The sequence below is a fragment of the Hippocampus bargibanti genome, linkage group LG14, assembly GCF_051943395.1.
Source record: "Hippocampus bargibanti isolate YZ-2025 linkage group LG14, ASM5194339v1, whole genome shotgun sequence".
NCBI classification, from domain to species: Eukaryota; Metazoa; Chordata; class Actinopteri; order Syngnathiformes; family Syngnathidae; genus Hippocampus; species Hippocampus bargibanti.
In genome coordinates this window covers 2,802,286-2,826,386 of record NC_142747.1, presented here as the reverse complement: position 1 = coordinate 2,826,386, position 24,101 = coordinate 2,802,286, and the positions used below count along the sequence as shown (strand labels likewise).

Sequence of the window (24,101 nt, the reverse complement as noted above, 5' to 3'; positions counted from 1 at the left end):
AATGAATCAGGAGATTGGGAAAAGGGACAAAAGGCGCCATTTGTGACCCCGACGGCCATGTTGGAGAGGCCATTGTTTGCTCAGTGCAAACAGCGGCCTCCTCTTCATTGAGTGGCAACTCCTCTCCTCGGCGGCGCGCCACTCGCGGTGACATGCCGCCATTGTGACTGCGCTGCCCACACAAACGGAAGGAGCCCAAAGTCCAGAGACCAAAGAAACACTTTTTGAGTCAGGAAACATATTAGCTAGCTAGCTATTAGCCATCTATCTATCTAGCTTGCTATCTATTAGCTATATAGCTAGCTACCTATCTATTTGAGTCAGGAAACATATTAGCTATCTAACTAGTTATCTATTAGTTGTCTAGCTATCTATCAGCTAGCTACCTTTCAATCTTTTTGAGTTATTCAGGATTGAGTGAACGCTGGCGCGTGTGGCTGCCACTGCCTTGAGAGTTTTGAAAGGCGCTTAGAAATAAAATGGATGATTATTATTATTATTCACTTGGCCCATTTGCGGTCTTGGTGACAACGCACACACACCCTTGTTTTCTTTTCTTTGAATGATATGCAGTTTGTTGGGGGGGCCAGAGGGGCGACAGAGGGTTTCGTTCGGCCCTTTCGTCCTGGATGCCATCCGTCATCCGCATGCGGGACAAAAGGTGGCGAGATCATCCAGAAATGAGGTTAAACAAACACGCCGAACTAAGAGGTAAACACAGCTCGTATGTCTTCCTTTGGACTGTTGCAACAGGAATCAACCTGCAAACAGTGACACAATATTTGGAAAAGGATCGACAATGTTCCACCGGGACAGGGAGAAACATGAGCCAAAGCCAGTTTTGGGTCGGCGTGATTCCAGACGGCCTGCTGAAATTTGGAGGAAACCTTTTTGTGCTCTGTTTCTCAGCGACGGAGGCTAATTTTCAGTTCATGGGGAGTCTTGGCAAACACTCTGAACCACGGCCGGCGTTGCGGGTCAAAAAAGGGTTTGGCGTCCATCTCACGCCGAAACCATTCCATGGGATTGAAAATGGGAAAATGGCATATCTCGAAGATGCCAATGTGCATATTTGAGATATGCTGACACTCCTTTCTTCTCAACGTGGGCTCCTCAAGCCATGCATCCATCCATGGGGTCCAAATGTTGCAAAGAAAGTCTCATCACTAGTTTGGATGAAAAAACGGGCAGGAACAAGAAATCGAAGAGAGAGAACGTCTGTGTAACCTCTCAGTCGCACAGGAGTGGTCCATCTATGAAAAGGTTTGTACTTCTTTGAAGGTGTCGGACGTTTCGCTTCGTATCCAAGAAATTTCGTCAGCAAACTAAAGTCTTACTGGTAGTTTAGGCCCTATATATATCCCTACTGTTCAGACATGGTGGTGCTATGTCTCTGCTATGATAGGTCCCTGCTCTCAGGTTGGGGGGAGCAGAGGACTACTCCCTGCATCTGCTTCACTGATAGTTCCGATCATTCTGACTAATGACTGGCCTGATTGCCCTACTTCGACCGGTATCACCTCATCACTATTAATGATTTTTTTTTTTTGCCTTAAAGTGTTTATCGGTTTACTGATAAACACTTTAAAGCAAAAATTAGTGCATCCAAAAGATAGGCTGCCAAATTAAAAACAAAGTAATGTCGTTTATTCAATACATTGTAAGAATGAAAATTGTAAAGAGCAGTACATTGGGGAGACTAAACAACAATTCTCAAAAAAAGACTTTATCAACATCACAGGGATAATACTAGTGGGCCTCAATCGGCAGTACATATGCACCTAAAAGCTAGCAACCACTCATTTGATGACAATGAGGTTAAAATCAAAAGATTTTAGCAAAAGAACATAGACGGTTTGAAAGGGGAGTAAATGAAGCGATTTTCATAAAACAACTAAATCCTTCATTAAACCGGTTTGGTGGGGTGAGGTTCGGGATTTGGATCGTTCATACAATAGCCTGCTTAGGCAACATAGGATTAGTAATACTGATGAGGTACCGCCATGTCTGGACAGTAGGGGATATATATATATATATATATATATATATATATATATATATATATATATATATATATATATATATATATATATATATATATATATATATATGAAAGAGCTGCAGGGTCATGAAGAAAAAAAAACAAGAAGAAACAGACCAAGGAGAAGAATGAAACCATGTTGAAGATGTGGACAACATGAGGACTGCTGCCCTCACCAAGATGGCAGCGATGGTGGCACAACAGAGAGAGCGCCGCGCTTGTGGGAGAGCATTTATTAACATCGGTGGGTGAAACGTCGTTTGTAAAAGCTGCAGGTTCAAGAAGAAGAAGAAACAATGAAGAAAGAGACCAAGAAGTAGAATGAAGCCATTTTGAAGACGTGAACGTCAGCCACCACATGGCTAAAATGAAACTGGGGGGGGGGGGGGGGGGGGGGTCATGCATCTCCATTCCGCAGAAAAAGGGGGTAAATCAGTCAGGAGACGTCATTTACATGACCTGGGAATACGCTGATCCGCGATTAACTTCTTCTTCGCTCACGTCGCCCTCTTGCATTGCGATCAATAAGCTATTATGGCTCCAAAGTGGAGGCCAAATTCACTTAGCCTCTGCCTGCCGAGTCGGCACTCTGGGCTAATCCCGTCAACCGATGGGGGGGAGGACCGCACCAGAGGTCATCTACCTGCATGATCGTTGAAGGCGTGTCGACTTGAGATTAAGATGGAAACATCCTCATTCGGACGAGTGCTGCAATTTTTCAGGGAAGCCTGAACCGTGTCAATCCCCTTTGTGCTAACGGCTAACCCATGTGACATACGTACCATATTTCATGACAAATTCATCTTTTAACAAGTTCATGGGTCAAGTAAGAAATGATTCATGATATAATAATCATAATAATACATTTCATTTATAAGTGGCTTTCAAAACTCTCATTGTCACTTTACGGTCATAGGATAAACGTTTTTCTTTGGGTGAGCAGCGGCAGCCACACGCGCCAGCGTTCACTCAACCCGGAATAACTCAAATAGATAGGAAGTTCGCTAGATAATAGATAACTAATAGCTAGCATCACGAGCCAACATTCACTCAACCTGGAATCACTCAAATAGATAGAAAGTTAGCTAGCTAACTAATAGATAATTAATAGATAGCTAGCTAGATAGCTTCTAAATAGGAAGTAGCTAGCCTGATAGATAGATAGCTAATAGCTAGCAAATAGATAGATGACCATTATCATCTCCAAAGTCAAGATAAGCCTGCCCCCTGCCCCCCCCCCCCCCCCCCCCAAAATAGATATTAGCCTCAGGCCATACTTTGAAACCTTACCCCAGTCTTCAAACAAAATAATGATTGAAAACCTCACACAGGTTTTCACCCGAACGTGAAACTCTACCCGATTTTGAAAACTGGAATTTTGCCCCCCCCCCCCTCCAATTAACCACAAAACACGTCACGGCCATAGTGGCCGAAACCTTGGTTGGACACGATGGGCCAGCTCATTGATCGTCTTCTAGATCGTGCCATTTTGAGGGGGGGCACTTTGTGGTGGGAGACGAGAGCCAATTGGCCCAGTCGGCGCTGACAGATGAGACGACTTGACACTCTCTCACGGTGGATCGAGTGAGTGAAAGACGTCTGGATAGGTAGAAGGGATATTCACCCCCCCATATTCCCACCGCCACGACAACTATCGGTAGCGGATTACCACCACCCAACAGCAGCAACCCGGTCAGACGCTAGCAGGCCTCCTTCACTCATGTGACGGCTCTTTCCAACGGTATGTCTATTCGTAAAGTCCACCCCCATCCCCTCGCTCGTCTCCTTTTACACATGACGTCGCCCTGTCTGTCTCTTTGACCGACCACCTCCACCACCCCCTTTGGCGATACGCTTACACCGAGGTGAGCCCATTGTGTGGTCGCTGCGCCTTCTTCAGAAAGGTCAAAGGCACACAAAGGAGTGAGTCGATCCACTCTGTTCGGGCAGATTCGACCCACCCCCGCCTTTACCAACACCAACCCCCTTGTGGTTCAAATGAGTGAAAATTCCCATGAACGTGCTCCAAAAAAATGCAGGAAGCCAAAATAATACTCTGATTCATCTAAAGGTGGAAAGAAAATCCCAATTGACAGCAGCAAAATGATGAAAGGCAAAAGTACCAAAAAGGATGTCAACAAATAAAAAATATTCAATATTAAATTAAAAAATAAAAATAAAATATAAACGGCGCATTCAGCAAGTTTATCGGCGTCTTGTCCTGCCAAGTCGCAAAGTCTCCCAAGGCCGTTAATCCCCGGTAAACTCGCTCGTCTCGGATTAAAAAGCGCGATTGACGATCAGGAGGCTTATAAGGTTGAATAAGAATAAGAATGATGAAAATGGCGGCGCAAAAGTGGCGGCGCAAAAGTGGCGGTGCAAAAGTGGCGGTGCAAAAAGTCACTGCGCAAAAGTGGCAGTGCAAAAGTGGCGGTGCAAAAAGTTACTGCGCAAAAGTCGCTGCGCAAAAGTGGCGCGCAAAAAGTGGCGGCGCAAAAGTGGAAGTGCAAAAGTGGCGGAGCAAAAGTGGCGGTGCAAAAGTAGTGGCGCAAAAGTGGTGGGGCAAAAGCGGCGACGCAAAAGCGTCGGCGCAAAAAGTGACGGCGCAAAAGGCAGCGCCGCAAAAAGTGGCGGCGCAAAAGTCGTCTGGACTCCAATGTGGAAATTCCCGCTGGGAATTTGTGTCAATTTCCATCTTCTTTACCACACATTGGATACCAGACGGCTCGAATTAATACGGAAGGACTTCTTGAATCGATTGCAAACATTTATGCTTTCCTCTTCAGAACTATTTGAATCATATTCATAACTGGATGCGTAACAAGAAGGCATCTTCTCCAAATCTGAACTCTTTGAAGCCATTTTTTTATTCTAGAGCAAGGCAGTTTGTGAAGGAGTATCCTGGCGTGACATCACGAACAAGGGGGCGGGACTCTCTGAATCTGCCCAGTTCCGAGCTCATTTTGTGGAAGTTTTTGGACACTTTAAGTAGTTTTCATTGGTGTTTTGCATTTGACTAAAAATATCAGCCTGCGGGTTTTTGGTATTTTAGATGCTATAAAACGTTTTTCTGATGTCAGTTAGGAAACAAAAATGGTGTCGGTTGGCCTTTAACTAATCCCATTTGGAGTTGGCGACACCAAGGTCTTATTCCTGGCTAACGCTACCCTCTAGTGGACTTGTAGTCAATCACACCACACTTTTTAGACAAGTCGCAGTCGCAGCTGTAGCTGCAGTAAACGTTGGGTAGTCATCAAATAGTTCCGAAGGCTTGGAATGATTCGGACATAGCACACCTGAAGGCCTAGGTATCAAATGCACAGCTCACCACAGTTATTGCATGATGCAAAACAAAAGTCACAGAAAATAGACTGCAGAAAAAGATCCAGGCCAAAAAGTACTGGGCCCATTGGGCTTGGAGACCTTCGACAGCTGAACCCGAGCAAAAGCAGACACACGGGCAGGCTGCTGTTCTTTACATGGAGCCCCCGTCTCAAACCGGCGGACCCAAACAGCGCCGTTTGCACCAATTTGCTGTGAACCAAGCCGAGACAGATGACCGCCGCAGAGCCTGCAACGCGGCGTATAGGCAGCTCGCCAAAACAAAAACTCCACAGCCCGCCAGCAGCCAGCCAGCCAGAAAGCTGCTTCCTCTGCTTGGCTGGCGTCTGCCTGTCCTGATGCTTTTTTTTTTCATTTGCGCTGCTTGTGACTCACTGAATTTGTCAAAACGAGATGCTACAGTCAACACGAGGAAGAGACAAAGGCAAGTGACGAGCACCAAATGCTCTAAGAAAGACGACAAAACAATATAAAGCTCCCAAATTCTTGCGTTATTATGACTTCATTCTCCTAAAAATGTGTTTGTCTTTAACAAGACTCTTTCTCTTAATTTTCCAACTTTCGTGGATATGTACAATATAGACAATGGGTCCACTTGAGCTATCTAGCAATCTAGCTGGCTATCTAGCTGGCTACCTAGCTAGCTAGCTATTTGCTATCTATTTGCTAGATATTAGCTATCTAACTAGCTAGCTATTTGCTATCTATTTGCTAGCTATTAGCTATCTAACTAGCTAGCTAGCTATCTATTAGTTATCTACTAGCTAGCTATATAGCTTTCTATCTATTTGAGATATTCTGGGGTGAGTGAACGCCGGCACATGTGGCTGCCGCTGCTCACTGACAGAAAAAACGATCCTGTGACTGTATTATTATTATTATTATTATTATTATTATTATTATTATTATTATTATTATTATTATTATTCATTATTATTATTAATCCTCGCCTCAACGCAAATACGACATACTGAACGAGAGCTTCCTTCTCGCTCTCCCGAAATGTTTCACAGAATATTTATCGGTGCGACATTTGGGTGGGGTCATGACAGGAAATTCAAAAAGGTGGCCTGAATTGAACAGGAAGTGGTCCGCTGGGACGAAGGTGGTCATTTCCGCCCCTGTCCCAGATTTGGATTTTCGGAATTCCACCATTTCAATTTCAAGACGCCCTTCTGGACAAAGTCCAAGTCGGCAATCTGCGCAAATGAGGCCCAATCGAAAGTAATCAGCGGCGGGTGGGCGGGGGTGGGGGGGAGAGTGGTGGGGGCGCGGTTCCTCCGGAGGCCCTTTGCTGGCTGTTTTGCGTCTCGGCGCCGGATTCAAGCCATCCTGATTGCTTCAGACTTCGACAGAGCTTGCTGATGAGCGACGGCCGGTCCGATCCGGTCCCGCTACTTTGACACGACGTCAACGGCGGGAAGCGTTTTATGATTAACAAAGCAAAGTGACTTTGCTCCCCGCCAGCCGGGCCAAACGGGACTTGTTGAAACTCGGGAAGCCAGACAAACGGTAATAACAGCTCCCTTAAAAGTTCAGCTCCGACATTTGGCTGCCAGCCAACAATAATAATAATAATAATAATAATAATGATAATACATTTTATTTCAAGCGCCTTTCAAAGCTCCCAAATAAACTTTACAGCCACGGACAAGCATAGATACAATAATAAATAAAATACAATTATAAATAGAATACAACAAATAAAATCCAATTATAAATACAAACAAACAAAAGAGCTACACAGAAAAATGCAACATTAAGTAGGTGGCTTTTCAGATGGGATTTGAAGGTTGGAAGAGAATCAATGTTACGAATGTTGGGAGGAAGTGAGTTCCAGTGTTTGGGGGCAGAGCAGCTAGAAGCTCTGTCCCCCATCGTGCTGAGACGGGCAAGGGGAGGCACGCAGAGGTGGAGGGAGGAAGAGGATCTGAGGACATTTCATGGGTATTAGCACAAAGTTATTTTAAATACTCATTATTTTAAATACTCGGCAAGACAGCTATATATATATATATATATATATATATAAAATAACAAGTACAGTAAAGTCTCGTTATATCGATATTCAAGGGAGTCCGAAAAAATATCGATATAACCGGGACTATCGATATATCCGACCCTGTTTGCATGTAATTTTCTCCGTGCGTGCATAGAAATAGTATCGATATAACCGGGACTATCGATATATCCGATATCGATATAACGAGACTTTACTGTATTTAAAATAACTTTGTGCTAATACTGATTTTCTGGTTTTCTGTTCCTCATGATTGGTAAAAATCCAGCCAAACTATCGGAATAAAAGTCAACTTGCTGGGTACATACACAACGCTACTGCTAGCTAGCCTGCACACTGCTCATTAGCTTGCACGCTTGCTTTCTTCTGCTTTTCTCTACACGAACGACTGCACCTCAACACACCCAGCTGTCAAATTCATAAAGTTCGTAGATGACACCACTGTTATCAGTCTCATCAAAGACGGCGACGAATCTGCGTACAAGAAGTGGAGCAGCCGGAGCTCTGGTGCAGCCGTCACAACCTGGAGCTGAACACGCTCAAGACAGTAGAGATGATCGTGGACTTCAGAAAACATCCTCTCACCACAGCTACCCCTCACACTATCCAACTGCCTCGTGTCAAACGTTGAGACCTTCAAGTACCTGGGAATCACAGTCTCCCAGGACATGAAGTGGGAGGTCAACACCGACTCTATCCTGAAAAAGGCCCAACAGAGAATGTACTTCCTGAGGCTGCTAAAGAAGCATAGCCTGCCACAGGCGGTGCTGCAATATTTCTACACGGCTGTCATCGAATCCATCCTGTGTTCTTCCATCACCGTTTGGTTCGGAGCTGCCACAAAAAAATCAGACTTCAACGTTAGGACGGCGGAAAAAAATCATTGGCACTGCCCTACCCACTCTCGAGCACTTGCACACTGCAAGAATCCAAACTAGGGCGCTGAAAATCCTACTGGACCCACCGCACCCTGCCCACCACCTTTTCCAGCTACTACCCTCAGGCAGGCGCTACCGACCCATGCGCACCAAATCCAGCAGACATTTAAGCAGCTTCTTCCCCCGAGCCATTAACTCTTTGGTCGATCGCGGATGTAGTACTTGTCGATCGCAGCGTGACAGTAAAAAAACATTTGTCAGCCTATCAAACGTCCCGTCACTTGATTGACATACAGGGCAACCATTCAGAACTGAATTTTTACCTTTAGTTCGCCGTGCATGCGTAAACAACGGCGCTAAACGCAGCAAAATTTACAAGCTAGTCAGCGAATTACCTCAGATTTTAAGCCCTTGCTAAAACATCACCAGATCAAAATGAGTGAGTAAGCGGGACCAAGTAAGGGGGCAAAACATATTACTTTCATACGGAATGGGAAAATGTGGAGCGCCATTTTCGGAATGTTCATGGAAAATACGACATTGACTTCCCGCCGAAAAGCCAGCTGAGAAACAGAACGGTGGACGAACTAAAATCCCAGTTGTCCGGACAGTAGTCATTTTTCACTCAACATACTTCAAAAGCAAAAGCCGCCACCGAAGCATCGTTCCGGGTGAGTCACGCCATCGTTAAAAACAATAAGTCCTTCCAAGACGGAGAGATGGTAAAAGAAGCATTCGTTGAAGCAGCTGACTCCTTGTTCAGAGACTTTAAAAATAAGGCAGAGATATTATCTTCAATCAAAGCTCTACAGCTGTCAAGACATATAGTTACACGGCGCTGTGAAGCCATGGCTGAGGATTTAACCCAGAAAATGTGGAAAGACATCGGAGATTGTGAGTGTTCTCCCTGCTGAAGTCCAGGGCTCATGGACAGTTCTGTAACTTACTCACACAGGAAAAGTACCCCAACATGATGAAATGCGCACCTCATTGACTGCATTATTAGGCTCCACTTATTTATGTGAGTCAGCCTTTTCCTACATGAAGATCATTAAGTCCAAATACCGTTCCACCATGAATGATGAACATTTGTAAATGTGCTTGAGGCTGGCTGTCAGCAGCGACTGTCCGGATTATGCATCCCTGGCTGATTCAATGCAGTGCAAGTCATCAAAGTAAACTCAGGTAATTACAAAAAAAATGTTAATAGTTATTTATTATGTTATGTATATGTAGTTATTATGTGTGTTGTGCAATATTGGCTTATTCAGTTACAACATACATTGTAGATACAATGAATCCTTAAAACATTTGAAAATAATTATGTTTTGCATTTTTGTCGTGGGTAGATCATTTTGACTTGGTAGTTTTTAGCTCGTAGGTAGCTCGTATGCTGAAAAAGTGTGAGCACCCCTGCCCAAATGGAACTGGATAGTGCCTCTTTGCAAATTTTTGCAATGACACTAGTGCAACGTGTTCTACCTGAAACGAATTCCTTGTGTGTTCTACATACTTGGCAATAAAGATGATTCTGATTCTGATTCTGATTCTGATTCTGACTCTGACTCTGATTCTGATTCTGATTCTGATTCTGATTCCGATTATCGCAGAACTATATTGATGCTAACGTGAGCATTGGGCTTGTCATAGTGCCACTGACATTCGACTGTTTCGTCGATGCTATTGTTTCAAATTATAATCTATCGAATTAGAACCTGTTGTCTCCACAAAGGCAAATCAATTTGATTGTTTTTTTTTCATCCGCTTGTTCAAAAGGGGGCGTTTACCAGTTTCGACATCAATGGCACCTAAGAATACATATTTAGTTTTATCAGGTCATTTTTGTCTGAAAAAGACGGAAACCCGCCGATCGGCGGGCAATTCTCATCCCTCATTTAACACCCCCACCCTCACCCCACAAAAAAAATCATCACACCCGAGACATGTTGCATTGGCTGACACATGAGCAAGGACACCAAGGAAAGGACTCCATATCCCGAACAAACAACAGAAGTCAGGCAAAAACAGAACAGCCTTTGTTGCCATTGTTGCTCCTGACCACCTACTGAGGACCCTTTGAGAGGCACCCTCACACTGTAATGATCATGCCCCCCCTGAATACCCAACTCCCATGGCTCCGCGGAACTGCGGCGAGCACTGTGCCAAACACATCCTGCCCATCTCCTGAGAGATTATCCAACTCAATAAGCACATTGATACCAGCAAAGACCGAAGCGGGGGGGGAAACCGGAGCCGTCTATTCAGAACATTCAGCAGCAGGACCCCCACCCACAATAAACCCACCGAAAGGAGAAAATAAGGAGATACGCTGCACTTACTGGCTACTTCCAGCGAGGCGTTATGGCTGACGGCCTCCCCCAGGTAGTTGCGAGCCACGCAGACGTAGGATCCTTCGTCGGGTTTGCTCCGCCGCCCGTGAACGATGCGCAGGAAGAAGAGCGAGCCGCTAGGTAGCAGCATGCGGTGCGAGCGCGGGTCATCCCGGTCCGTCTCCACCCGCTCGCCATCCTTGTACCACTCCACGGTGGGCGAGGGCCGGCCCTCCGCCTTACAGTTGAGGGTGGCCGGCTCGCCCTTGGATACGATCAGATCAGACGGGTGCTCCACGATCCGGGGCGGCGTGTCCTCCTGGCGCAGACGCGACCCTGGAACAAGAACGGCAAAATGATTTGCAATTTGGCCCAGAAATGGACGGTGACTGACTCTGTATGTGGTTCCGATTTGGGGTTCTTCACTCATCCGCGCTACACTGACCATTGCAGTGCCTAAAGTTGCCTACATAGCCCAATTCAAACTTAGGAACGGCCCACGAGACCTGCTGACCATTAACAGTGTCTGAAACTCATCACAAAAAGTTAGCGGACACCAGGGCAGACAACTCTGAAAAGTTGCCTGCCCAGCCATAAAGTTGCCTGCCCCATTTTTCACAACTTGAAACACAATAAGACTAATCGCAAAAGAAAAACCATTGTTGCAAAGAATTAAGGATTTATTTTATTAAGGATGTATCTACCACAAATGCTCCCTTGCTTAATTGATGGTAAATATCCATTGCTGATGATTTTGCTCCAGTTGTCGTTGGTCCATACACTGTTCTTCATGGTGCACAATGCAATGTTTGTGTTGTGTCGTCTGCTACAAGCCACGTGAACTCTTTCCACGATGCTTTTAACCGAAATTCCGAAATTTCCAAACCGAACGAAGATTTAGAAATCTGAATAATTTATTCAGATTTTGAAATCTTCGTTCAAATGATTTGATTTGAAAAAAAAACCTTTTGTTTTTTTGTGTGTTTTTTTTTCTTGAAGAAGTTGTCGGCAACCCGGGCGGAGACATTTTGTAAGTTATACGCCCGACGTAAAAGTTGCATGCCCCGGCCTTCCGGGAAGATGTTATTTCAGACACTGCCATTAAATAAAACGTCTTTTTCCTTAGTTTATCTGGATGTTATTCACTTAAATACAGACAGCAGTTGCAACACGACTACACCGTTCGAACTGAACCCAATCGTAAAACCAACAACCTTCGGTATGATTTTAGGTAGAACTTGTTGATCAGAGAAAGAACGGTCCAACAGTCGAGGCCTGGTGACCTTTCACCGAACTCGGACTGAATTTTCTCAGGTAGGTCGGATGATTAATGCACTAAAGTATCGGCCCGAATGTAATGATTAATCGATGACACGCTTGGGAACTGAACCGCTGATAATGGTTGGTGAATGCTAAGGCTTACACATTTCTGAGTTTCACATTTAGTCATCAGGCGATAATGCAATGCACAAAAGCACACAGTCACGAAAAAAATGAAATATTGTCTCATGATGACCGCATGTTTAGCTTTTGCGTTGTAGCCATCGGATCAAATCTGGGGATGACGGACACAAACAAGTCTCAAATGGCCCCTTTGAGAGACAAAATGGCAGACTCGGTCTTTGGTTTCTACAGACTTTTTGGGTGGGTCTACTCATGATTGATATACAGTAAAGTCTCGTTATATCGATATCGGATATATCGATAGTCCCGGTTATATCGATACTATTTCTATGCACGCACGGAGAAAATTACATGCAAACAGGGTCGGATATATCGATAGTCCCGGTTATATCGATATTTTTTCGGACTCCCTTGAATATCGATATAACGAGACTTTACTGTAGCTGCCAAATGCCGCCCCGCTCGCTGAAAGTAGCTTTGTCCTTACAAGGCGGCAGGTTCTTTTGAAAATGTGAGCCTTGAGCATGGCACGATCTGGTTGGCGATCGACAGGCGGCCCTGTCTGCCCCGCCTGCACCTGCACAGGTGTTGGTCATTCCAATCTGTGGCAGTTAAAATAACTCACAGCACGACCATTCGTTGTTTGGTCATTGTATGTGTTTGCTTCACCCTGTCAGGTTTGTTTCATCTTGGCAGATTTTTATTCATGGTTTTCTTTAATACTTTATACTTCTGATGACTTTGATGTTTGAGATTTTGTTCCTGCTTTTTTGGGATCCACCACCATCCCTACCATGCAAACCGTGACAGAGGATGGTTAACTCCCTTTGAAAAAAGTTCCCTCCATGAATTACGGATCCGTTTTACGGGGTTATCATATGAGCGCGTGACCTTTCATCAGAGAAACCTTCCATTTGATGACACTGCGGTCAGTTGCCTCGCAGATCAAAGGGCGCAGCGGAGGGGAAAGGCCAAAGGAAATCAATTGATAGAAGATGGAAGCGAAAGGACGTACGCGCGAAAGGAAGTACGCGCGAAAGGAGGTACGTGTGGCGACAAAAGTGAGCGCTGAAACGGAAACCAACATGCAAGGACCTTCTGAACGTTATCTCCAGTCGGTGACTGCGGGGAGCCAACCTGTGCTGGAGGCTAATGAGCTTCCTGGTCGTAGCCAAAAGTAGCACCCTCTGATTCTAGCCGCCAACCCCGCCGGAACTTTCAACACTGCTGGCGTTGGCCTTTGGAACGCAGCCGGCGCCCGTCGTCAGGTCCAATGGCCGTCTTGGATTTCATTTGGCGACAACACCGCACTGCGTCCGTCTCCCACCAAGTCGCCTTCCGCCATCCTGCGTGCCTTCTGCCCCACCGTTTCCCACCCACCATTAAACGACCACAGCTGAGGAAAGCATCTTATTGTGCGGTGGTCTCGCATTTCCGATGAGTCAGCATGATTAGGGCCCGCATCGCGTAGCGATTAATCACTTCAACGCAAGTAGGGACGGCGGAGGCCAGTCCCACACGGTGTCGTGAACGTGATACAGTGATACTTCGGCTTACGAACGCTTTAGCTAACGAACTTTCCGCCTTAGGAATATTCAATTCCTGAGAAGGGTCTTGCAGTGGAGAAATTTACATTTCACAGCAGCAAAGTGATGAAATGAATGAAAGTAGAAAAACAAAATACAGGAGCTGCTGGAAAGGCAGCTGCTGGAAAGGCAGCCACTCTCGCGGCGCCATCTTGAAGTCAAAAGAACAAAAAAACTAAGTAACAAATAATATGACAACACAAAGACACTTTCTGTACCCTCTTTGTGACATGAAGCAGTTCGAGATGAAAGACCAGAGGATCAAAGCGTCTTTCCACCAGTGGATCAGGAACATTTTTCCACCCCCTTTCGTTGAGTGCCGACGTGGTTTGTTATCGAGTGTAGTACTTTTGCGACACCAACGAGGTGTGCGTTTGTGTGACTTAGCGTCCCAGTACCAGTACGCTAAGTCAACCCTTGCTACGTGTGGCTATGGGTGTTTCTGTGTTGTCTAAGCAACGGTCTCAGGCAATAGAAGAGGTTGACAGGGGACAGTGCGTGAGGGTATTATCGCCGAGAAAGCACGGCAACTTCACTCGGATATCAACAAGAGGCAACTACATCAACGACCATCACAAAGGTCAATAAAACGACTTTATTATAGTATATAATAATAATTTATTATAGTATCGTTTATTTCTGTAGATGGAGGACATTGACATTGATTCGCTGTGGCGACCCCTGAGGGGAAAAGCCGAAAGGAAAAGAAGAGTTCATTTCTTAATTACAATTCAATAGCACATTTATTATACATAAAATAAGGGTTGTGTAGTTTTAAGGCTTAGTCGAAAAATATGTTTTATGGGGACCTGGGAATGGATTATTCTCATTTTTAATGGTTTCCTATGGGAAATTAATGTTTGGAAGATACACCTTTCGCCTGACACACACTTTCTGGGAACCAACTATGTTCGTAAGCTGAGGTATGACTGTACTTGGTAGCCATGATAGTCCACTTCATTATCGGAGCCCTCCTCCATTTTTTTTTTTTTTTGCTTTTGCTCTCTTGCTCTGCTGGGAGTGGCCTTTTCACGCAACACTGCAAATACGCCGCCATGTGTTTTCTATCATCTCTTTCTAATGCATGGCTACAACTGCGGAAAATAACCCGCTTCAAAATAACGTCAGCGTACAGTCAAGGGTAGGCTGTCGCTATAAATTTGGCTACCGGGCGTTGGACTGCGGGGTAAAATGAAGCCTCCTTCTAGTGGTAGATGGCTTTGAATAGGACTGACAAGTCCCGAGTATCAAGGAGACCCCACTGAGACTGGAAGGAGTCGACGGGGCAATCTTGACAGCACGGTTTCTGACACAGAGAAGAATGACGCTCCAGAAATGAGACAACATCGTAAGACTTGAGTCGAAAATGAGAAGAGGCCAATCGGCATCGAGAATGTAGAGTGGTCTGAATCCTTGAATTTTGAAAGTGGAAAATGTTCCTTGGAAGTTCACAGAACCTTTTTTGGAAATGTACCTGCAATTTATCGGCATCAACAGGAATAAGTCTGGTCTGTCCGAAATTACAGGTAGACTTGGGAATGAAACCTCGGCTGAAGATCTGTAACCCATGTTTACTTTGGAGTGAGACAATCCTCCATGAGGCGTCTCCTGTTGCTCCAGAATGCCGCTGCTCGCCTCTCGACTACTACTCGTAAGAGGGAGCACATACTGCAACTCCTACTCTGGCATCCCTTCACTGTCTCCTGGTACATATTAGAGTTCTTTTGAAGATCCTACATATTGTTTTGTAACATAATCAAATGAGGCGTTTCTGTACACTGCTGATGAAAAAAGTCGGCACGGTTTGGTGCTTCGGGAATGCAGGAATACCCTCGGAATACCAATGCACCTCCCATAGAAAGATCTGAAGCACAACCAGATTGACAAGCCTCCCTGAGGAGCCTGTTCCCGTCGCAGGCGATTTAGTAAGAAGCTGCCCGCCCTACAGCCAAGCAGCGTTAGTGTAGTGGCGCTCGCGAGGCGGCACTGCCGCCCCCTCACCGAGCAGGCGAGGCGAAGGGAATATGTTTTATTAAACGGGACTTTGAAGAGCTCCGCCAATAACTTCTCGCTTCCGTGATTTGAGATTGCTCCGCTGAAATTCGGATTTTGGCGAGGGTGCCATTAGCCATTTCTATCCGGGGGATTTGGAATTTTCGCATGTCGCCATTCGCCTTTGATGTCCTTCCCCAGCTCAGTCTTTGTTTTTGTGCGCCGAGCTCATGCATCAGCCAGCCGACCCGCAGGGAAACCGAGACTTGGACTGCGCGGGATGCAATCGATAGAGACCTCGGGCCAAATTTCCTGCTTTCGTCCGAGCGTTCCCACACACCCACACCGCACCCACCTTTCTCGTTTACTCTCTCACATGCACATAAAGTCAAAGAAAGGCAGACGTGAGGGATTTAATTAAGAAAGCCCACAGCTGCCGAGAGCTTCTTTTTGCTTCAGAATGCCACTAGCCGAACCGCGTCGACTTCTCTCTCAGAAAGGCTCCAGACGCCGATACCACTTAGCCACCACTCCACAAAATATACCTTATTTTATGTATAATATATGTGCTATTGGATTGTAATTAAAGAAATAAACTGAACGGTATAATAAAGTTGTTTTATTTCCCTTTGTGATGGTAGTTGTCTAATGGATGACTGTTTTCCACGTTGCCTCTTGATGGTATCCGAGTGGAGTTGCCGTGCTGGTACTGGGACGTTAGTCACCCAAACGCACACCTCGTTGGTGTTTTTCGATGAACTCCTTCTTCTGCTCAACCCTCATTTTCTTTTGTGTCCTCTTCCGCTTAACACTAGCATGTGGTGGGGTCTTTTTCCGTCCCATATAAGCAAAAGTACTCGACTCGATAACAAATCACGTCCACACTCAAAGAAAGGGGGTTACAAAAACTAGTCCGCCAGCCACGTTGGCGCTGTTCAACTGTGTGGTTTGGTGTTCATCCGCCGGAAACTAGTCTGCCAGCCACTGTCGCGCTGTGTGGTTTGGTTTGTCCCCCGAAAACTACTTTGTATGCCAAGTTTATATTCTCGCGAATGTAATGTTCGTAAGGTGAAACATTCGTAAACTAAAGCGTTCGTAAGCTGAGCTATCACTGTATCTGTAACGTTTGTTATTTTCTGCGCTTCCATTCATCATCATCGAAATGGAATGCAAGGAAAACTTTGTTCACCATAGCACAGTGGCCAGTACAGCGAGGGGCTATGTGGGACTTTTGACACAGACATTGATTTTTTTTTGTTTCTATTCAAGCAAGGAAAGAAACCAATAGGAGAAGAAAAACAGGCAGCAAAGACGGCATGCCAAGCGAACCGACTCTGTCAGAACGGGGGTCATCCCATGGAGACCCGACGCGCAATTAAAAGCTAACCGAGGCCCTCCGGGGACAGCCTGCATCTTGTATCTTTTGCTAATTAGTCTCAGCTGAATTCATCAACAGGAAATGGGGGGGGGGGTGAACGGGGAGCATGAAGAACTGATGGCAGGATGGCAGCAGGAATAGGATGGGTTTCGGGTTTTTTTTCTTCATCACGGGTTCTACCTTGTCTCAGGAAGGACGACGAGGCCATGGTTGACACTCGCTTGTGCCTGACACTTGACGCAACGGTCATCACCGGTGCGGGATTCAAAATAAAGAACCGTTGCCTCGTTGTGCCAGGAAACAACTTTCAGCCTGACATCATGGCGGGAAAGGTTTCAGGACGCCTTCGCGACAGCAAGGCGTCCTGAAACCTGTCAAATGTGACCTGTCAAATGTGTTTGGTTTCCATCATTAACGGCCCCCTGCCAACGCCGCCGCCAGGAGCTCGAACCACCTGTCAGAGGTCCCGCAGATATGCAATATGAGGGCCTGATAAGAATCGCCGAGCGCAGTGGAGCACCGCATATCCGCGTAGGGCCCATTAAGGTGCGATTAGAGCACTCCGGGGGGATTTATGGCGAGGATAAGCGTGGAGGGCGTGTACCCGGGGCTTTGATCCACGCCGCTGAATGCCTGGCGGGAATAGAAGGTCAAAATCCGTGCACCATCAAGCAGCCAATATAAGCACCTTTGAAGCATTGGTGGAATCAGAGGACCGAAGCCGGGCTGGAGGCGGGATTAAAGCGCCCCCCGTCGCCCCCCCTCCCCGTGTCCAATGCTCTCCGACGGCCGAGATTAATACTATGATAGGTCCCTGCTCTCAGGTTGGGGGGGCCAGAGGACCATTCTCTGAAGCTACAATGATTACTTCTGTTGTCCTGATTGATTATAGTCTATGACTGTCCTGATTGCCCCATTCACCCTGGTATCACCTCATCAGGATGACTAAGCCAATGTGGTAGCAAGCTCAGAAGTCTGTTGTAAGCACGATCCAAAGTAAACCTCACACCACCTTGCAATTTAGTGAAGGGTTTTGCTGTTTAAAAATAGCTTCTTTTACTCTGCTTTCAAACCATCTATTTTCCCTTTTAACTTCATTGTCGCCAAATGAGTGGAGGTAAGCTTTTAGGTGCATTATCCCTGCGATGTTGATTAAGTCTTTTTTTGAGAATTTGTTTAGTCTCCCCACTGTATTGCTCCGTTCAATCTTAATTTTTTACAATGTATCGAATAAACTACATGACATTCTTTTTCATTTGGTGTTTATCGGTTTGAAATAAGTTGGAATTTTGTGTTGCCAAAGGACTCTTTGTAGATTTTCATAAACCCCTGCAATGTACAGTACTGCTACTCCCCTCCTTTTAGTACTTCTAGGTACTGCTACTTCTCTCCTTTTAGTACCTTCTAGATCAGACATGGGCAAACTACGGCCCGCGGGCCACATACATTAGTCTTTTTAATCCGGCCCGCCGAACTTGTCCAAATTATAGTAAAAGCAGTTTCTGAAACTCATGACAAAAAGTTAGTGGACAACAGGGCAGTTAACTCTGAAAAGTAGCCTGCCCCATTTTTCACAACTTGAAACACAATAAGACGAGTAATCACATTAAAAAAAACATTGTCTCAAAGTATAAAGTTTTTTTAAATTAAGGATGTACCTAGCATAAACGCTACCTTGCTTAATTTACGTCAAATGTCCATGGCTGTAGATTCTGCTGCAGTATTCAGTTGTCATCATGGTGCACAATGCAACGTCTGCATTGCTTGCTACAAGCCACTAAGCCCCTTTCATAAGTCTCACGTACACTTTACAGTCACGGTTTATTGTAAATTTACGTTTTGTAGCGTCACATATGTTGTTAGCTTCTTTTGAATCTGTCTTCTCTGGCTGAGGTTCTGTGTATCTAATTTGAAAAATGATATGCAAATGCTTGACCTTATAACGCTTGCGAAAGTCCGGAACAAAGAAGCAGGCTTCTGATTGGCTGCCGTGCCGAGTATGCAAATTTCACTGCAGGTAGCCTATGTCTGTGTGCTTGGCGACGGTACACGTGTACTGTTTGCGCGTGAAGGCGAGGGCGTCTATGGAGTTAGTAGAGCGAGCGGTCAAGACAATCCATCCATGATTTTGCGGAATTTAAGTAGGTATTATTGATCTTGAATATTTCGTTGTGGAATAATATGTTTTGAATGTTGAAAGTGATTCCATTTTTCAATAAATGTTGATTTCTTTAACTTTGCACCTTCGATTGAAACTGATTAAAAACAGACGCAATCTTGATAAATCACAGTGCATATGTTATTTTAATCTATTTCCATTTCCTCCTCCCAGTATCTGCGAAATAGTCTGTAAACGCCATATCTTGCATATTCCTTGAGACAAATTTATTAACTGATCAGGGCTATTTTTCACATTTGAAAGACAGTTAATAAATTGGGTTGTAGTGTTCTTACTGTGCTATGAGGTTTGTACACACTACATTTAAAGGACAACCGGCACCATTTCTTTTGTTTCCTACTGACATCAGAAAAAACGTTTTACAGCATCTAAAATACCCAAAACACGCAGGCTGATATTTTAGTGAAATGAAAGACACCAATAAAAATGACTTCAAAATGAATCCGGAAATGGCCAGTTTCAGAAGGTTCCCCCCTCCTTGTTCGTGACGTCACACCAAGACGTCTTGCCTTGCTCGAGAATCAAAACAATGGCTTCAGATTCAGAGAAGATGCTTTCTTCTTACTCATCCAGTTATGAATATGATTCAAATAGTTCTGAAGAGGAAAGCATAAATGTTTGTAATTGATTAAAGGAGTCCTCCCATATCAATTCGAGCCGTCAATGACAGCAATGGAGCACCCAGAAAATGCAGAAGATGACGCCCAAGCTCCGTTGGAAATGGGCTGATTTGTCAGCTGGGAATTTGTGTCAGCGAATATCAAATAGTTGTCTTGGTGCAACACACAACGATTCACCATCGCGTTATTTATGTGTTTTCCTTCTAATTTCGCCATCAACACGGATCAACACAAAGTTTTCAGACCAAACAAAGTACCGCAAAATGCATTGTGTGTCGCTTTCTCGGTCAGGGGCGGTCAAAACGTGACGTCACATGGGGATCGTCATCAACTTGAAAACAAGACTTCATGAATATTCAGTGCGAGTCTTAAAACGTAAACTATAGCTATATGCTGTGGAATCTTTGTAAAATACGCTCAGTCGAAGTCATTTGAAGTGATTTTACAAATTATGGACATAACGACATCCGGAGACATCGGTTGTCCTTTAATGCTTCCATAGGTTTAGTATTTCCGGTCCAAACACTCCCTCCAAATGCTCCTGGCCCGGCCCCTCTGTCAAATTTTAAAACCCATTGTGGCCCGCGAGTCAAAAAGTTTGCCCACCTCTGTTCTAGATAGTACAAGAAGAGGAGTAGCAGTACCATACATTGCAGGGGTTTCTGAAATTCACATCAGAGGTCTGGCACCGCCACCTCTGGACAGTAGGGATATATATATATACAGTAAAGTCTCGTTATATCGATATCGGATATATCGATAGTCCCGGTTATATCGATACTATTTCTATGCACGCACGGAGAAAATTACATGCAAACAGGGTCGGATATATCAATAGTCCCGGTTATATCGATATTTTTTCGGACTCCCTTGAATATCGTTATAACGAGACTTTACTGTGTATATATATATATATATATACACAGTAAAGTCTTATATATATATATATACACAGTAAAGTCTTATATATATATATATATATATATATATATATATATATATATATATATATAGGGCCAGATCTACCAGCAATATGTTAGTTCGCTGACAAAGCCTCTTGACGTTTGCTTCTCATCAAACGTCCGACACCTTCAAAGAAGTACAGATGACGGCTGAAGAAACCTCTTCATCGATGGACCACTACTGTACCACTGAGAGCTTACACAGACGTATCACATCCTCAAGGAACTGAAAAATGGTCACGTGACGAAGGATGAAAAAGGCAGCGGCCACTCGAGTAATAAACGTGCTCTCCGTGCTCAACGTGTTCAACGTGCGTTGATCCATTGCACCAACCGATTGCCGGTCAAACTTTGTTCAAAGGATGGGAAAAAAAAGAGGAAAAGTAAGAGGAAAAGGACGTCATTGCCCCTGCACGGCTTTTCCTCACGCTTCTTTTCCATAATCCTTTCCTAATGCAGCCTCTCAGTTTGGCATCTGCGGCCCATCTTGATTCCACATTTTTTCCCTGTGGTCTCTCATCTGTGGCAGGAATGACATCCGCCGGCGAGCCCCCATTTTTTTCCTCTCTCTTCTGAAGAGGCGCGCTCCTGAATTTGCGGGGTCAACATGTGCAGTCTGTCACTCAAACATTGATCGGAGACTAAAGTACAGTGATACCTTGGCTTCCGAACTTAATTGCTTCCCAGAAAGTGTGTGTAAGGCGAAAAGTGTGTATTCCAAACATTAATTTCCCATAGGATAGCAGTAAAATGAGAATAATCTGTTCCCAGGTCCCCATAAAACAAAATTTTCAACTAAATAAGCCTTAAAACTACACACAATATACCTTATTTATGTATAATAAATGTTCTATGTTATTGTAATGAAAGAAAGTGAAGAAGAAAGTGTCTCAAGGAGCAACAGCTCCTTACGGTTACGGTCTCAAGGAGCAACAGCTCCTTGAGACAGCAACAGATGCAGGCAGACACACTAGAAACTTCATTAATGTCATGATCTGGTTGGCGACCAACGGGAGGCGCTGTCGGCCCCGCCTACACCTGCACAGGTGCTGGTCGTCCCGATCAAATTGGCGACCAGCGGGTAGCGACGTCAGCCCTGCCTGCAGCCTCGCAGGTGCTGGTCGTTTAATCATTGACACTTAAAAGGACACCCGGCACGACCATCCGGTGCCGGTTCATTGTTTGTTTGCTGCTTGGTTGCTGCATGCATTGTGTATGTGTTTCTTTAACCTTGGTGGACTTTTACTTTTGGTCTTCTTTTGCTACTTTGTATTTTTTCCATTCAGATGATTTTGATGTTTTACATTTTGTTCCTGCTGACTTTATATTAATACAATTTGTCAAACAACCTCCTGCTCCCCCCTGCCTGCTTTTTGGGATCCGAACCCGCCATCACCACCTCGCAAACCGTGACAATTAATAGCTGGTTCCCTTGCTTGTATGTTCTCTTCTAATTCTACAGATGGCGGGTTATTTGTGGAGCCTGATTAATGGGAGATTTTAACCTTGCAGTCTACACTCTGCCTTTCAACTGTCAATAAAGTTGAAACGAGTCCAAATTTCACTGTGTTTTCTATCCATTTTCTCACCGTTTCACTTTTGTTTATTTTTTTCACTTTTATTTTTTTGTTTTAAGTTCTGTCATCTCTTTTTCGTGTGTGTGTGTGTGTGTGTGTGTGTGTTTCTGTTTCTGTAACCCCCCCTCCTCGTTCACTGCTGCGTGTGTCCCCTTCCTCCTCTACCACAGATCTTGACCAATCACGTGCGGCTTTAACCGAAGACTGGGGGCGGGGAATAGAGTGAAAAAAAAGCCGGCTGCCATTTCAGGAGCTCCAAGAACGACACATCGTTCATTGTGGCGCTCCATGTGTTTCCTTAAAAATAGTTCCTATGCCAAGATTGTATCCTTGCGAATTCAACGTTCGTAAGGTGAAAAGTTCATTAGCTAAAGCGTTCATAAGTCGAGGTATCACTGTATCCGAGCGCCAGGGTCTTGCGAGTCTCTTTGACGAGCTGCTCCCTCTTTAACGAGCATTCTGGGCTTCCCCTCGTCCATGTCGTTAGATTTAATTAAGCATAGCGGGGGTGGACAGTATCCATCCGCCTGCGAGTCGAGTTTGCCCATCTCCTTTTGACACTTTTTAACGATTGGCGAAAAAGACACACTTTAAGCCACAGGTGTCAACGTCAAGGCCCGCGGGCCAAATCCGGCCCGCCACATCATTTTTTTCGGCCCGCGAAAGCAAATCAAACTTGTTAAATTCCATGATGATTGCTAAAATCTGAGCCAAAATTTTTGGATGTCAACCACAATAAAAGTCATTATTCTTGACTTCAGATTTGAAAATGAGTTATTCATTAATTTGCTGTGTGCTCTATATGTAATATTTGAAGGGATTTAATCATTCTAATGGGTTCCCCAAATTCATAACGGCCCTCGAGAAGAAACCATAACTACAATGTGGCCCGCGGCAAAAAATGACTTTGACACCCCTGCTTTACGCCTTACGCACACTTTCTGGGAACTAATTAAGTTTGTAAACTGAGGTATCACTGTAACAGTCATTATTTTTTTTTACTTTAAATTTAAAAACTAGTTATTTGTTAATTTGTGATGCACTTTCAATGTAATACAAAAGCTGGTCACGTGACCAAGTCACGTGACCAACGGTGCGACCGATACAGATTTCGATAATGGTGGTATTGTATAGAAACACATTAGTAAATATCGATTCACCTTAAGCTGCTTTTGTATCGATATAAACATAGCAAAATGGCCGGATTATCGTAATAACCATGTATCGTACTAAACGGAACTAATTATACACATAAAGACTAGAAATTTGCCGGGAAATGAAAATAGTATCGTAATAAGCAGTATTATCAATATATCGATATAACGAGACTTTACTGTATGTGGAGGGGATGAAACATTCTAATGGATTCCCCAAATTCATAACATCCTTCGAGAGAAATGTCAAATAAGCTCCAAAAGGGGCTTCAAATTTTTCATTGGTCTTAATGGTGGCGGCCTTGGTGGCAAAAACTGACCGGATCAGTCTTGGGTTACGCGCCAACAAAAACATGCCAGCGCCAACCAACTGAGCCGCCCATGTGGGCAAATCGCGCCAAAAACATTCTGCCGCAGAATGGTGACAGCTGAAAGGGAATCTCGGGGTCCAGGGTCGGCCCGTGTTTACGTCTGAACGCAAAAAAAAAACCAAAAATGGCATGTGTTCGCTAGGTAGCCATCAGTTAAAAAGGGGAAGCACAGCTAGCGCTTCGCGCTCGGGCGCCCATCTGCTGACGCTGGCACATGCCACCAAAATGTATCAAGTACAGCTGCGGGCGCGAGGTATTATTAAATTG

The 24,101-nt window shown here is 44.7% G+C and overlaps 1 protein-coding gene across 5 annotated transcripts in view; it reads right to left on the bottom strand.

The window, feature by feature from the left end:
- The window catches only part of robo1 (roundabout, axon guidance receptor, homolog 1 (Drosophila)), a 264,298-nt gene that overhangs the window by 149,742 nt on the left and 90,455 nt on the right, over positions 1-24,101 (bottom strand). For all 5 annotated transcript variants that reach the window (XM_089013137.1, XM_089013136.1, XM_089013139.1 and 2 more), the window contains one exon: positions 10,621-10,947. In XM_089013137.1, coding sequence (XP_088869263.1) covers positions 10,621-10,947 — 327 coding nt within the window. The remainder of the gene's footprint in view (positions 1-10,620; positions 10,948-24,101) is intronic.